Genomic DNA, 15,307 nt, shown 5'->3' on the forward strand with positions numbered 1-15,307 from the left:
TCCCTGCACAAATCCCTGCTCGTGTCAGCTCTGCTAATGAGGCTGTTGTTTGCCACGCTGATGAAAGCCAGTTGTGCCTGTGGTGAATTCCAGCACAGCTGTCCATGGAGAGCTGCATCTGGGGCCACAGGGCTTTATCAATGCCCTTTCAGTGCACCTGGGGGAGCAGCAAGGATATTTCCTCCTGAAGGTCTGTGGGAATAGAAGATTATTGATTTCCAGTGCCTGTCTTTACAGAAGTAGCAGTGGACATACAGATTCTTTCACCTCAGTAAAATCTCTCCAATAATTTGAGTTATGCAACAGTGACGAAGAGAACAGACTGGCGGATTTGGCTCAGGAGGCTTAAAATCTTCAGGCATTAATTCATGAAACTCTCAAATCCTGCATACTCCAATGTCTATAAAGCACAGCAGATTCGTGTTTGATTTTTACTTAGGGCTGATCATTTCAGGAAATAAAAAGATTCACTTTGAAAGAGATTTTCAATTCTTCTTCAATTGTTATTTCTGGAGGGGTTAGGTAGAAAAGCTACATGTGAAACAAATCAGGGACTAAAAATCCATAGCTTTGTTTTGAGGATATCAGAATGGTTTATGGCCACTGTGGTAAGCAAAAGGAGAAAAAACAGTGACTTTCTAGAAAGATTTCCACAGTATTTTTATCTCACTTTTCCAGGACATCAGTCCAGCCTGTCCCTTCAGCCAAAATACCTCTCCAGTTATCATTTGACTCTGATGAAAGGAGTGCTAAAATGGCAGAGTTTGGAATTGCTTGAACATATTTTCTCACTTAAGCTGAGCTTGTTCACATTCAAAGCTAAAACAAATTATCTCAATTGCATTTAGGAGAGTAAACATGCTCTTAGTTTTCTGTCTCATGTTTAAGTAGTTCTGGTGAAAGCAATGTGCACTAATCTTCGGGTTTATATCCTCTTCCTGCATTTTTTTTATTGGACAAAATTAAAGGTCAATGGTCCTGAACTAGTCAAGAGAATTACTCTAAAGTCTCAGTCATTGGCATTTCTCTCTCTCTCTCTCTCTCTCTGCTTTCAGTAACACAGGGCTTAGCTGCCAAAGTTTTAATTCTTTATGTATGAGAAGAATGATATTTGCAACTTGCTTTTACATTTCAGTTACATGGTTTCATAAATTTATGTAAGAAGAGAGAAGCATCAGCAAAGGGCTGCTTCCAAGTTGTCCATAGTGTAGAAAATATAAGTATAGTGATCAAGCAGATTTTTCCCTGTTCTCATCCTCATTGTCTTTTGTATTCCAGCATGATCAGTGCTCGAAGGAGTGGCCGTACTACGTGAGCAGAGTGGAAACACATGGATGAAATGCTTACCATGCACTGAGCAGCACGGCACCAGGCACAGAGCTCCGGGAAAATGTCTGCTTGCAACACTTTCACTGAGCACGTCTGGAAACCCGGTGAATGTAAGAACTGCTTCAAGCCCAAAAGCTTGCACCAGTTACCCCCCGTGTCAGAAAAGAAGCCGCTCTCGCATGGAAACCTGAAACCCAATGCAAACCAAAGCAACAGCCAGCGGGGGAGAAACAGCGGGAACTTCCGACCGCCCGTGGCCAAGAAACCCACCATAGCTGTGAAACCCACCATGATGGTGGTGGATGGGCAGGGCGTGTGTGCCGAGATCAGCACCCTGGAGCAGGGGGAGAACAAACCCCTGCCCGCGGGGTGGAACCGAAACAAAGCGGCCTTGAACAAAAAACCACTGAACAACAACAACGAAGAGGAAATCGAAGGTTACAGCCACGTCTCCAGGCCTTACGGCAACAACGAGGGGGGGGGGAAGATACCAAATAACAATAATAACGGACTGACAGAAGTTTTGAAGGAGATTGCAGGTTTGGACACCGCACCTCAGCTCACCGGCAATGAAACGAACTCAAGAGAAACCTTCTTGGGGAGGATAAATAATTGCTATAAAAGGTCATTAGAAAGAAAGATCCCTCCGAGCTGCATGGTGGGTGGAATGAAGGATTCACAGAGTAAGCACGTCATTCTGAGTGGAAGCACTGAAGTAATAAGTAATGAAGGTGGACGTTTCTGTTATCCAGAGTTCTCTAGCGGAGATGAGAGTGAGGATGACACGTTTTTTGGCAGCATGCAGGAAGAGCATGAGAGCTGGGACGAGAGTGATGAAGAGTTGCTAGCGATGGAAATTCGCATGAGGGGCCAGCCCCGCTTTGCCAACTTCAGAGCTAACACCCTGTCTCCTGTGCCGTTCTGTGTGGACAAAAAATGGAACACTGTGCCCCTTCGGAACAAGTCTCTGCAGCGGATCTGTGCAGTAGATTATGACGACAGTTATGATGAAATTTTAAATGGTTATGGGGAAGAGACTGTGATTCTCTACGGGCAAGAGAGCATGCAGAGCATGGTATCGTCCGATTCCACGTCTCCTGATTCTTCTCTGACAGAAGAGTCTCGCTCCGGGACAACGAGCAGTTCTTCACAGAAGCTCTGTAATGGAGGGTTGTCTCCCAGCACTCCTCAGGACCTCAAATTGATTGAACCGGAATATGAAAGTCTTTGTGACGATCAGCAAGTGAAGGATGTGTCAAAAGCGCCCAGAAATGCTCCAAAAAGTCTAGAAACTCACAAGGCAGTCCTTGCGCTTCGACTGGAGGAGAAGGATGGCAAAATTGCTGTGCAGACTGATAAGCAAGAGAATAAAAGTTCTTCAGATGTTGCTGGTCAAGCAGTAACTATTAATTTGGTGCCCGTGGAGGAGCAAGCTAAACCTTACAGGGTGGTGAACATGGAACAGCCGGTGTGCAAGCCATATACTGTAGTGGATGTATCAGCTGCCATGACCAATGAATGTAAGGAGAATCAGTCTGAAACCTCAGAAACCAAAAATGCATCATCTAACCCAAGCTCACCGGTAACTCCAGGCACACCTGTTGCATCCTCTGCAGCATCACCTGTACGTGTAAATGCTAACCTGAAAAAATCCAGTGCAATCAGATACCAGGAAGTGTGGACTTCTAGTACTAGTCCAAGACAGAAGATACCTAAGGTGGAGCTGATTGCAAACAGCTCAGGACCTTCCGTTCCTCCCAGGAAGACAAGCCACAAGTCAGCTCCTACTTCACCTACAGCTACAAACATTTCTTCAAAAACTATCCCCGTTAAGTCTCCCAATTTATCTGAGATAAAATTCAACAGCTACAACAATGCTGGCATGCCACCTTTTCCTATTATCATTCATGATGAGCCCACTTATGCCAAGAGTTCCAAAAATGCTATTAAAGTTCCTATTGTAATCAATCCGAACGCTTACGATAACCTGGCTATCTATAAAAGTTTTCTAGGGACCAGTGGGGAGCTGTCCATCAAAGATAAAACTACCAGTGTGATAAGCCATACATATGAGGAAATAGAAACAGAAAGTACAATAACTGAAGCCATAGGCAGTAAACCCGCTGAGTTGTCCCAACCAAAGGGGGTGACGAATAGCTCTGAGTGCAGGCTGGGTTCTGTGGCTCAAAAGGTCCAAGAGTTCAACAGCTGTCTCAGTAAAAGCCAGATATCCCCACAGAGATGTCACAGTGCTGACCACAGCTCCCCATCAAAAGCTCAAAAGGCAACACAAGAGCCTGCAGCAAAAACAGACGTAACGCCGGAGGGTTCTGTTGGCAGCAGTGGTGGCAGAGAGAATGCAAGCACGGTGCTCTCACAGATTGTGGCTTCTATCCAGCCTCCACAATCTCCTCCAGAAACACCTCAGTCTGGACCCAAGTCCTGTAGTGTACAAGAACTGTATTCCTTACCTCCGGAGGGAGACACTCCTAAAAACACCCTGGTACGACCCAAATCTCTGTTTACGTCACAGCCTGAAATAGAGTCCTCCAAGACGGCGGAAAACACTGCTGGGAAAGTGCCGAAAGATCCGCTGTCCCAGCTGGCTGCCGCTCCCTCTCCAAAGCCAGCGCGAGCCACCCCCAATGCCACGAGTCCTCAGGCAGAGCAGGCACCGCCGTTCCCGCCCCCACGCTCCACCTCCTCGCCCTACCACGCCAGTAACTTGCTGCAAAGACATTTCAGCAACTGGACCAAACCCACCAGCCCCACCAGGTCCACGGAGGCCGAGTCGATCCTGCACTCGGAGGGGCGTCGCGCCGACGCGAAACCCAAACGCTGGATATCGTTCAAGAGCTTCTTCCGCCGCAGGAAACCCGACGATGAGGAAGACAAAGAGAAGGAGAGAGAGAGAGGGAAGCTGGTGGGTCTGGATGGAACTGTTATACACATGCTCCCCCCTCCCCCAGTTCAGCGGCATCACTGGTTCAGCGAGGCCAAGTCGGACTCCAGCGAGAAGCCCTCCATCGTTTTCATGTACCGGTGCGAGCCGGCGCCGGCCGAGCCGAAGGCTGACCTCCCACCCAAGGGGGGAGTGGAGTCTGCCATCGCAGAGGCACTGGCAAAAGACAAAGGAGAAGCGCAGGAGAAGCCTCCCGAGAGCTCTGACCAGAACCCAGCGAGCCATTCCTCACCACCTCAGATTCCCAAGAAAATCCCCAGGTACTCCGCTCGGCTCTTTCAGTCGCTTACTCAGTTGTGAACTGTCCTGTATTTACTGCTGAAAAGGGGGGAACTGAGGAGTTTTGCTACATTAAGTGTAATTTTTTCAAAGGATATTTGTTTTAGGTAACTTAGAGCATGTTTTAAGAATCTCTCCATTATGTTGGATATCAGAAAAGTTCTTAAAAATTTTTTAGAAGCAGTAGCTGATATTTGCAGTTTGTCTTGGAGGTTCACTAATGTGTCACAATAGTGTTCCACTGAATCAGATCCATTCTCCTGAATTTTTACTTTAAGAAAGTGCTTGTATGTTATGGGAAACCAGAGAATTTCTCTGCAGAAGGAGAAGGCAACTATTGAAAAGTACAACAGAAATTAAAAATCTGTGGCTCTTGAAAGGTGCAGTGCTCAGCTTGATGCTGCACTGCAACATCACTGCAGCATCCCAAAATAAACCATGGAAAAAATTAGAGTACCTATAAAATAATCTTACCTCTGTCTTGCAAGGCCTTTAGCAGTGGACATGCTTTGTCCCCCAGCAGGATTAGGTGCAGTAGAGCTGGTCACAGCATCATTTGCAGCCAGTCACATGGGCACAGTGTGCATTTCCCTGAGTGCTGACCACAGCTGGGGATCTGTTAGAATATTTCTTCCAGTGTTATTACACAAACCAATCCCGAGGTACCTTCAAACTTGCATTATCTAATTCATTATAACAATAACCTAATGGTAGGAAATTTAAAATGTTGTAAAGTGTGAGCTAAGTGTGAGCCCCAGAAAATGCATCATGGCAGTGCTCTTTGGTTTTCTTCCTCCATATTTTGTATAAGAAAGCTGCAGTGTTTTTTAGTTAAGGTGGTTTTAAAGTTGACTTAAGCTAACAGAAATCACTGGGTGAGCACAGTTAGAGTTGACCATAAACGGATTGCCACTTGTCCTAAAGTAAAATAACTTGGTTTTCTTTCTCCACTCTCTATACAAGAAAATTACTAGCAACCCTTGGTCAGAGTGCAGTCTCTCTAGACTTGCCCCAAATTAAATGGGGAGAAGTAGGCAGCTTTAGGGCAGGTTAAAGAATTGGAGGAGTTTGTGCTTTCGACCCCCTTTACAGGAACCCATTTTTTTCCCATGTATCCAGGGGAAGCTGGAGAAAGTGAGGTTGATTTTGATTGCGTTGCCATCAGGAGATTCTCTTGCTCCCAGCTCCCCAGGGCCCCCTCTTGTGCTGCCAAGACAGTCCCTGTGGTCACCTGTGCTGAACCAGACTGGGGAAGGGATCCAAGAGGGAAATAACTTTGCAGGCATTTTTCAGCCAGATCAACTCCCTGGTGTGCCAGGGGACAGGCAGGGAGGAGCAGCTGCTTCTGCCAGTGGTGAGAGGGCAGGAAGAGTTCCTGATTCTTGCACTGCCCTGGAGATGGTGCTGTTGGAATGTGTGATATTCTTGCCCTGTGACTGGAGCACCTTCTGCCCTCCCTTTTGAAGGCAATTTGTCACTGCTCTGTCTTATTCACTTACTCCAAAAAGTATGTTTGCTCTTTAGTTTTCTGCAGGTTACAATGATACTGGTTAAAACCACGTCTGAGTTTTTCCTGGTGAAAATGGGAGTCTCCCAAATGTTAGAACGGGAATTTCTCCTTTCTGACAATATTGTCCTATTGTTTCTACACATTTCAAAGGACATACACTGAGATGCTCAGAAATACATTGTGGGAACACTGGACAGTCAGTAGCTTCATCCTTTAGTTTTTAAATTCAGGTACTTTGATGCCTTGAGTTATTTGGGGTTTTTTAATTAATTTTTAATAGTCTTAAAAAGACCAAGTGAAACCTTATAGTGCCAAAAAAATGAGGAGTTTTTTTGTTGATTTTTAAGGGGTTTGGCTTTCGTTTTTAATATCCCAGTAGGTGAGAATCAGGATTGCCAAATTCCATTTTGGCACAAGCAGGAGACATAACTGATGAGATGCTATGCTTGGTTTGTGTGAGCTCTTCAGGTATTACTGTGAGGTTGGTGATAATTCGGGCTAAAATAAGTGCATGACAAAGATGTTGAAAATCTTGGGTTAAGCTTGCAGAGGCTTAGAGGAGAATGGAAGAGCTGAAGATACTGATCAGTGAACAGGACACTTCCCTAACTCAGGATGCCAAGAACAGTAAACTCACTGAAAAAAAAACCAAACTGATGACCTGGAAAATAAGATAAGCTTTAAAAATGGCAGATTACTGGGAGGTCTTGAAAGCAAATTAAATAAGATGCAGTATTTACTTACTTTGCAATGTCTTACAAAGCTGCTGAAGATTGATAACCACAAAAGGACTGAAGGTATTTGAAGTTATCACTAGAAAGGGCAGTTTTTCCTTTGAACAGCACTTGCAAAATACTCAGTTCTTTGGAAAGCTGAAAATTATCTCTCTGTTATCCAAAGGAACTTGGTTTTGGTTTATCCATGTGATTGTTTCCTTCTGTTTGATGCCAGGACACACATATGCTGGTTCAAAAGGAGCTAGCAAATGATATATTAAATTTGCCAAAAATTTGTAGATGGATTAATTTGTGCTAAAAATCAGCAGTCACGTCAGCTTTGTCACTAATTGGAAGAAAAATCAGGTGTTCTCAGAACACCTGTAGTTCATGAAGCAGCAGTTGTTCTCAGGCAAAACCTAAAATTGACCTCTAAAAGGATAACATGATGATATTTCTGGCCCGAGTCACTGTAATTGATGGAGGTGGTACAGCACAGTGTGCAATCCACTCATCACAAGTTTAATAAAAAGATTCTTCAAAGGCTTTGTTATCTCATAGATCAGAGCGTTGCCATTGGAGTTTCACGAGATTAAGGCTTCTCCTCTCCTTCACTGAGACATCTCTGCTCACCCCCAGCAGCAGCTTTTTAGATTGAGACATTTCCCAAAAGCAAAGTGCAGCTCAGTGTCCTGCTGCTCCCTTGGCTGTCTGCAGGAAGGGCTCAACTGAATCACCCTCAGAGCCCAACTCCCCTCACTGCTTTAGGTGGCAGAGCTTTGCCAATCCTGAATTTCCCTCACTGCTTTAGGTGGCGGAGCTTTGCCAATCCTGAATTTCCCTCACTGCTTTAGGTGGCAGAGCTTTGCTAATCCTGAATTTCCCTCACTGCTTTAGGTGGCAGAGCTTTGCTAATCCTGAATTTCCCTCACTGCTTTAGGTGGCAGAGCTTTGCTAATCCTGAATTTCCCTCACTGCTTTAGGTGGCAGAGCTTTGCTAATCCTGAATTTCCCTCACTGCTTTAGGTGGCAGAGCTTTGCTAATCCTGAATTTCCCTCACTGCTTTAGGTGGCAGAGCTTTGCTAATCCCAGTGCAAGTGCCCTGTACACGGCCACCCCCATTGCAGTTACACCTCAAACAAAGAGTTTCCTTTCACAGATACAAGTCAGCCATAACTTTCCTTTATGGGATCTTTGGCCCAGACTTGGATGAAGTAAAGATCAAACTGTGTGTTTCCTGAAATACTCCCTTCAGGTAGTGAAGTCTGTATATTCATTTTGTTCTGGTTCAGGTAAGGAAGCATTTTTTCCTAGCTAAAGTTGGGATTACCAATCTGATTCCTAAAATTATGTTAACTTTTGCGAAAGGCTTTGAGTTCGTAACCAGCAGATCTGAGCTCTGTGTCTAGAGGAACAGGAATGTTGTGACAGATCACTCAGTAAAAACATTGGGAATCGTTGTTCTTCAAAAATGTGGCCATATAAGATCAGGGTTACATCCAGAGATAGGCAGGAATAACCACCACTGCCACATTCCACTTCAGCACTGTCACTGATCCAGTCCTGCAGATTCCACAGCTGCTTCAGAAACTCCTTGGGAAGATAACAAAATTTGTCAAATCACAGAAGGGCTCCGTTTAAAACAAAGTCCCTCCCAGTCTGGAGGAGCTCTGGTCTAATTCTTAGGGTGAGGTTCTCACCTGAATCCCAAACCTTTCAAGTACAGCTTGCACAAATTGATGAGGAGAATGCAAGGATGTTATAGATGAAAAGAAATTTCTTGCTTGAGCAACTCTACTGAAATGGGAGAAATTTTAGGTGGATCAACTCTCCCTTCTTGTCAAATCTCGGTTGGTTTGCTTTTATCTAGATATCAGCAAGCTTTATCTACCTTACTCAGCAGTGCTTTTAAAAGCATTAACCATTTCTCTTACACTATTTCATCAATTAAAAACTTGTGAGATTTTTCTCTAGAACATCTCCATGCTGACAGAACTGGAAATGCTGTGTGTGCATTAAGCAATAAGTTTGGTAACGTTTTATGTGGGAACTCGTAAACACCAAGGACTGCTAAGGAACCAAGTAGAAGGGATTTTACCATTTATTATTTTATAAATTTAGATTAAGAAATGGTAAATCTGGTATTATTGTTCTTAACTCCTCTAATACAGTTTGTAAAATGGAAAGAGCGAGAACTTAAAATGGATAAAGAAAAATATATTTTTTATAACGCACAGTTAATCTGTGGAACTCATTGCCATTAAGTTTCAGTGACACTAAAGAGCTTAGCAGGATGTCTTTACTGGATTATCAAATGTATACCCTTTATCCATGCAAACATCACATTATACAAGACTTGGGGGGGGGAAAAATAATATAAATTCTCATACTTCAGGACTAAGCCAGCTTCTAAATAATCAGAATTAGGAACTTTATGGCTTAGCTGTTTCAGGTTGTCATTTTTAGAAGTTTGTTTCACTTTCCTCTTGGGTGACTGTTCCTGGCTAATGGTGGTGATGAGGAACTGAACTGCAGGAGCCACTGGAATGTTTTCTGTACCCAGAGTGCACCCTGGAACCTGGGCACTGATGGGCTCTGCTCGGTGTTTTGCAGGAATAAAGTGGTCTGTGTTCTGAGGAGAAGTTGCTGGGTAAGGTGGCCTTTGACCTCCTTCCACTCATTAACCTCTCTGCATTTTTTCTCCAGCATTATTCAGTCAGTTGAGGCTTTAGATTGGCTTTATTACCTTACAAGTGTAGGGCCTGAGGGGATCTCAAAGTGCTCTCTTTGACACTAAATATACGTACAAATTACACAGTTGGTGCTGTGTGTGTGTAAAACTGAGTCATCTTCCTTGTCACCCCCAACTGTCCTGCTGCCAGTGGCTGCTGCTGTGCTGGTGCACGCTCGGGGAGGGGATCAGATCTCTGCTGGGTCCAAGGCCACATCAGCTTTTCTCCGTGTTTGTCACTAATTCCTGCCACTGGGATTTATCTGCTGTCTTGCACAGAACTGTGCTCCCTCAGCCTGGCCTCCAGACCTGACCCTCGATGAGGAATACACTCTCACAGTCACTTCTTATAAGCATTGCACATTATCTCCCTCCTATTCCTTGCTGTAATTGAGTGGGTGTGCTCTGAATAGAGGAAAACACAGGTCACACAATAGCTGTGATTCCAGTGTCCTCACCAGAATTAACACACTACACAGGCAGCTTTCTGGATTCTGCTGTTCCCAAAAGACTGAGACAAGTTAGACCACACCATCCTTTGGCAATCCTCCAAGAGCTGTGAAGGAGGAGAGCCTGAAGGAAGGAGTTAGGGGCATTTGTCCCTGCAGAAAAATAACACTTTTAAAACAGTTTTGAGCTTGTGCACATGTGAATGACAAGTATGTGAATTCAGTGGGGTGTTATCTGAAGGACAGTCATTTTTATGGCAAGTTTTTTTGCTGCACATAATCTCAGCTTCTTAGGAAAACAAACGTGTTCTCTGCGTGCAGAGGGCTGCTTCCTCCAGTAACTGAGTAGTTGTTTAGTGTCAGCCTCTTGTGCCCAAAGGAGCAGAGTTCTCTAAGATAATTAATTTCCTATGAAGTTTGTTTTTGAAATAAGAAAGGGAAAAAAAAAAGACTTGGACAGAGGAGGCTGCGCCCACTATGGTAGAAGCTAAATATGTGCTCTTATGCAAGGCATCAAAGAATCCATCCTGGCAAAATAGCTATAAATATCCCAAATAAGGAGATAGCTTTAAGTATCACTTGCTACCAACAAGCAGATAGAAAGTAATAGAAAATCAGGCTTTAATGGTTCTAATCTCAGAGAACTGCTCGTTTATCAGCTGCTCTTCTCTTCTGGAAAACTGGTTGTTTTAACTGTTTCGTTCATGAAGCAAAAGCGACTGGGAATTTGGTTCTTGTAGCTCCCAGAGTGAGGATGGTTTCCCCTTCTGTTCCTCCTGTGTCCTGCCAGCTCTGATGGAGGGTTGCTGGGTCTCTGCACTGTGTCCATGAGCTGGGTCGCTCAGTCTTGGTGTTAACATCCTGGAAAGCATTTCCCCATGGATTTCATGGCTTGCCATCGAACTGCTGGGCTTTAAAATGTATTCTTTTGAGGCATGGACTACAGATCTGAGATACTCACTTACTTTTAACAGTAGGTTAGTCTTAGTTCCTAAAACTCCTCTTGAAACTTGAACGTGCTTTTCCTTAAGTAATACCATGACTAAGGCCATAGCTGTCATTCCAGAGCAGTGATGTAGCAGCCTGTGCACTGGATTTCCTTCAGGGAGGCAGGGGAAGAGTTAAGGAGGCAGGGCTGGGGCTGCCTGGCTTCCTGGGGCGCTTTGGCAGGGCCCAGCCCCAAGGTAAACAGAAGGTGCAGTAGGTGTATCACTGTGCAGAGTTCAGCCCTTGCTCACAGCTTGCACAACTTGTAGCACACCAGAACACTGTGGAATCAATGGCTCGCCAGAGTTTCAAGACATGATTAAAAGACTCAAGAAGGCCCTGAAAGAATTTCCTTTAATGGGGAATTGTGTGAGTGAGTACAGTGGGTGAGTTGGTATTTTTTTTCTCTTTCTTCCTTTCTAGCTGTTGGTTTACTTTGGCAAATGGCTTCTGAGCTTAGGTTTAGTGTATGTGCTTGCATGTGACTGGTTTGGAGAATGAGTATGTTCTGTACCTCACCAAGCAATACTAAAAAAGTTACTCTGAGATGTGATAACTTCTGGTTTGTGGCAATGACAGAACTGTAAAGCTGTTAGAACCTATTTCTTCTTAAAGAAAACATTCCTGTCGAGGAATGCAGGTATGTATATTATTTACAGCATTTACAAGTCTGTAGTTAAATTTCTCCTCATCTTGAGAGCCTCGTTACTGCTTTAATTTTATGTCTGCTTTACTCTGAAATTACAGTAGGTTAACTCTTTAATGTGGATATATTTATGGCACATGGAATGTTCCTCACACCATTCCTATGCATGGTACTAAAATGGAACAAAAAAAGGTTTCGCTGATTAAAGATTACATCTTTTTGAACTTATGCCATTTTTTTCTCTTTTACTAACAAGTTCTAATGAGTTTGGTTTGTGTCAGCCTGCAGTTCAAATTCATGAGTCTGAGCAGAAACAGCATGTGCTCACTGCACTGTCCTGGGGCTCGTGTCATGCAAAGGACTGGCATGTTTTAACCTCTGCAGTCAGGGATTGCTAGAAGATTGTGTACCATGATTTCCAGGATTTTGGCTTTGCCATAGAGAGAAATATGCCTGTAATTTATGTTAACTCTTTCCAGAAGTTTTAAATGTTTAACACAAAAAATAAGTATCTGTACAGATACATGATGTGGTGATCATCTCCTGATGGAAGTGTGTTACTCCTGCCCCTTATGGAAGTCACAAGTAGTTAAAATTCTTGCTGTTGAATTTGATCAGGCTATAGGAATGAGAACTAGAGAACAGCACATTTGGCTGTAATGAGTATTTGTTTCTGTGAGTGAGAGAATGTAAAGGCATGGAGATATTTTTGCTCTAACATGTTTTTGTGGCATATTACTGATAATTGCTGCTATATTTTCAATAGGATTAGGGGGTTTTTATGAAATCTCGACCATTTTTTCATACATATAATGCATAATTTTTAAATTATACTGCAATAAATACATCCGTGGAAACTGGTTAAATCCACAATTTTCAGAGCTTTGTGCTATAAGTCATCACAATTTGATTGAAACTTCCTAGCTAAGAGCAGGCACAGAGGAATGTGTTCATGGCCTTTTGCAGCTGGCCTAATGCAGGTGGATTTTAATCATGGCTTAGATGAGATTGTGTTGCCCAAAGTGTCGGTTCCCAAAACCCTACCAGTATATGAAAATCTGTCATTAAAGTTTTATTTTTTGAGACTTAACCCCCCTTGCTATACCTTGTTATCTTTGGTTAAAGCCCAATTGTTCCAATTGGTAAAAAGCACCTCAAACTCTGCTGCTGTCCTGAGTCCCACACGTTTTCCCCGGGGTCACGCCTGCATATGTATGTGCACGGATGCTGATTGTAGCCAAGCTGTAAAACGTTTTATTATGCCTTGCTATCAAAGGCATTAATTATTATATTCCATGGATTATTATAATTAGTGTAATAGTAACTAACACGTTACTGTTTCACTCACAAGTTGTTTCTTCTCATGAAGGAAAACTGTAGAAAATTGTCCTTAAAAAAGGAGGGCGAAAGAACTTGTTTCTTTACCGGTTCATTCCCCCTCCTGGAAATGCCTCACCTGGTATTTTGCCAGGAGGATCTCCTGCCCAGCTTTGACCTCCAGGTGATTTTTGTCCTCTTTGTTTCAGTCAAGTGCCCGATGACACGACCCTGGAGGACTTGTCCCCTCGTGTCCCCAGAGCCGTGTTTGTGAAGCAGGACAATGGTGGCAGCGCCTCCGTCATTCCCGTGTCCTCGGCGCGTCCTCCGCAGGGGGAGGAGGAGAAAGAAGAAGCTCCACGTTCTCCCAACTTAAATGCCTGCAGTGCCACGTACAGCAATTTAGGTAAGTGTGCTCTCACGGAAGAAAATATCAGTTGGATCTGATTTTGGATACCTCTTCTTCTGAACAGCTCAACGCACCTTCGTAAGGGGAGCTTTTAAAGGCTGACTTTTTAATATTGATTTGTAGAAAATAAAGTTATGTTGTCTCCTTCTGTGATCACAACAAGAAAGTGAAGATTCAACAAACTCAGAGGTTTGTTTTCCTGTAATTTAAAACAGCCTTTTAATTGGTCCTAGTGATAAACACCTCAAATGATTTTAAAAGACACATAGTTTTACCTTTTTTTGAGAAATTTTGTCAAAGAGGTTTAAAATACAGAGCAAATGACCTAATTTCTTTAGAAACAGTAAGTAGATTTCAATATTTTTCCAAACTTCAACAAAAGATAGGACTTTTTATTTTAGAGCATCAGTAGCTGCTACAATATTTGTAACCATCTTTTGTTGACTGAAACCTTTTTTATCCTAGTCTGAATGCTCCTTCATAATAAGATATGAATGTCCTGTCATTACTAAATTCCTGACTCCTATTAAAAAGATACATGGATGCAGTGCCTCTCTGGAAGATAAGGGAGCAACACAAATAAGCATCTCCTGATATCCAGTATCACTATTATCAGCCTAACTTTCTGAAGCATTTTGATCTGAAGTTCAGTGAATTTAGGGATACCTCCAGCCAGATTTCCTAGAAGAACAAAATCTCTCATTTATTTACGTTCCAGGATATCTGAATACATGTTTTTCAGTAACACCCCAGCCCTGTAAACACACCAACTTCTTAAGTGCTTGGCCAAGAGTAAACTGAGTGCGTTGAGGTGGCTCACGAGTGCAGGGGGTTTGGCATGTCCACACGTGTTTCAGGGATCAAGGGCTAAATTTTAAACCCTCAGGTGCCTGCATTCCTTAGACAGACAGTGATAGTGTTGCATTTTTTTGCTTGAATGTGAATTAGCGGTGAACTTACGAGTGTATTCTGCTATTAAAACATTCATTAGATATCGTTTGTAAAGCATAAAGTAGAAAAATACCCCGCCCAAGAGCGACAGTAACACCTACCAAGAAACTCTTCCTCTGAGGAGGAGAACTAAAATTTATATTTTTATGGTGAATTACTCAAAGGTCTGATGAACTGCTTTCATTTTAGTGAGTATTTTCGTTTTATCTGTGTCTGTATTTTCTGTATTTAGGAGATAGCTCCATGCAGGCAGAATCCAGGCAGTAGATGTAGCTCCCTCAGAGCTGCTTACAGCACGTTTAGCCCATGCAGTAAAATACCATTAAACACTGGAAGGGGTCGCCCAAAGTGGTTGTCAGTCAAAACCTGACTGGACATGATCCTGGGCAACCCACTCCAGCTGACCCTGCCCGAGCATCTCAAGGGGTCCCTTCCATCAGCCCTGGCTTGTGTTAGTGCTGTTCCAGAGTTTGAATGTTCCCTCTTAAAACCACATAAAACTGAACCCCTTGGCATTTTATTCAAAATCTTCTCATCCTTGGGTCACTTTGAGCTTTGCTGTCAGCGAAGGAAATTTTAGGTATGAAAGAGTTAAGTCAGCTTTAAGGCTTGCCTGGGTCTGGCTCAGCCTGGCTGCCTGTTGTTAGGAGCAATGCTTCCCTAAATGGCACTGAGTTCTCTGGCTGCCATTCAAAGCTCTTCTGGTTTACTCAAGCAACCTCACTTTCTAGTTCTGATGGCAACAGAGAGATTCCTAGGTAGGCACAGAGAATAATTCCTACTTGTTTTCACATCTTGCATCACCTAGGCAGCAAAGTCTTATCTTTTGTAGAATTAGCAAATACTGGTATGTGAAACTGGAAGAAAGGATAATATGAGAAGTTACACCACATTTGACTCTTGCTCCAGCTGCAATTGGAGCTGCAATAGTGCAGTTTGGAGTTTGTAAAATACATCATGTGAACATCTCAATTTGCAGCATAATGCACAATATTCATTTTAAATACTAATCTGATGCAT

General features: G+C 43.2%; 1 protein-coding gene across 9 annotated transcripts in view; it reads left to right on the forward strand.

The window, feature by feature from the left end:
* The window catches only part of PEAK1 (pseudopodium enriched atypical kinase 1), a 112,710-nt gene that overhangs the window by 74,830 nt on the left and 22,573 nt on the right, over positions 1-15,307 (forward strand). For 8 of the 9 annotated variants that reach the window (XM_027712274.2, XM_027712281.2, XM_027712278.2 and 5 more), the window contains 3 exons: positions 1,279-4,551; positions 11,234-11,350; positions 13,137-13,333. In XM_027712274.2, coding sequence (XP_027568075.2) covers positions 1,391-4,551; positions 11,234-11,350; positions 13,137-13,333 — 3,475 coding nt within the window. In that variant the 5' untranslated portion in view covers positions 1,279-1,390. The remainder of the gene's footprint in view (positions 1-1,278; positions 4,552-11,233; positions 11,351-13,136; positions 13,334-15,307) is intronic. The other variant, XM_027712282.2, reaches the window with a different exon arrangement.

This window comes from Pipra filicauda, unplaced genomic scaffold, assembly GCF_003945595.2.
Source record: "Pipra filicauda isolate LSUMZ 115617 unplaced genomic scaffold, ASM394559v2 scaffold161_size1661140_pilon, whole genome shotgun sequence".
NCBI classification, from domain to species: domain Eukaryota; kingdom Metazoa; phylum Chordata; class Aves; order Passeriformes; family Pipridae; genus Pipra; species Pipra filicauda.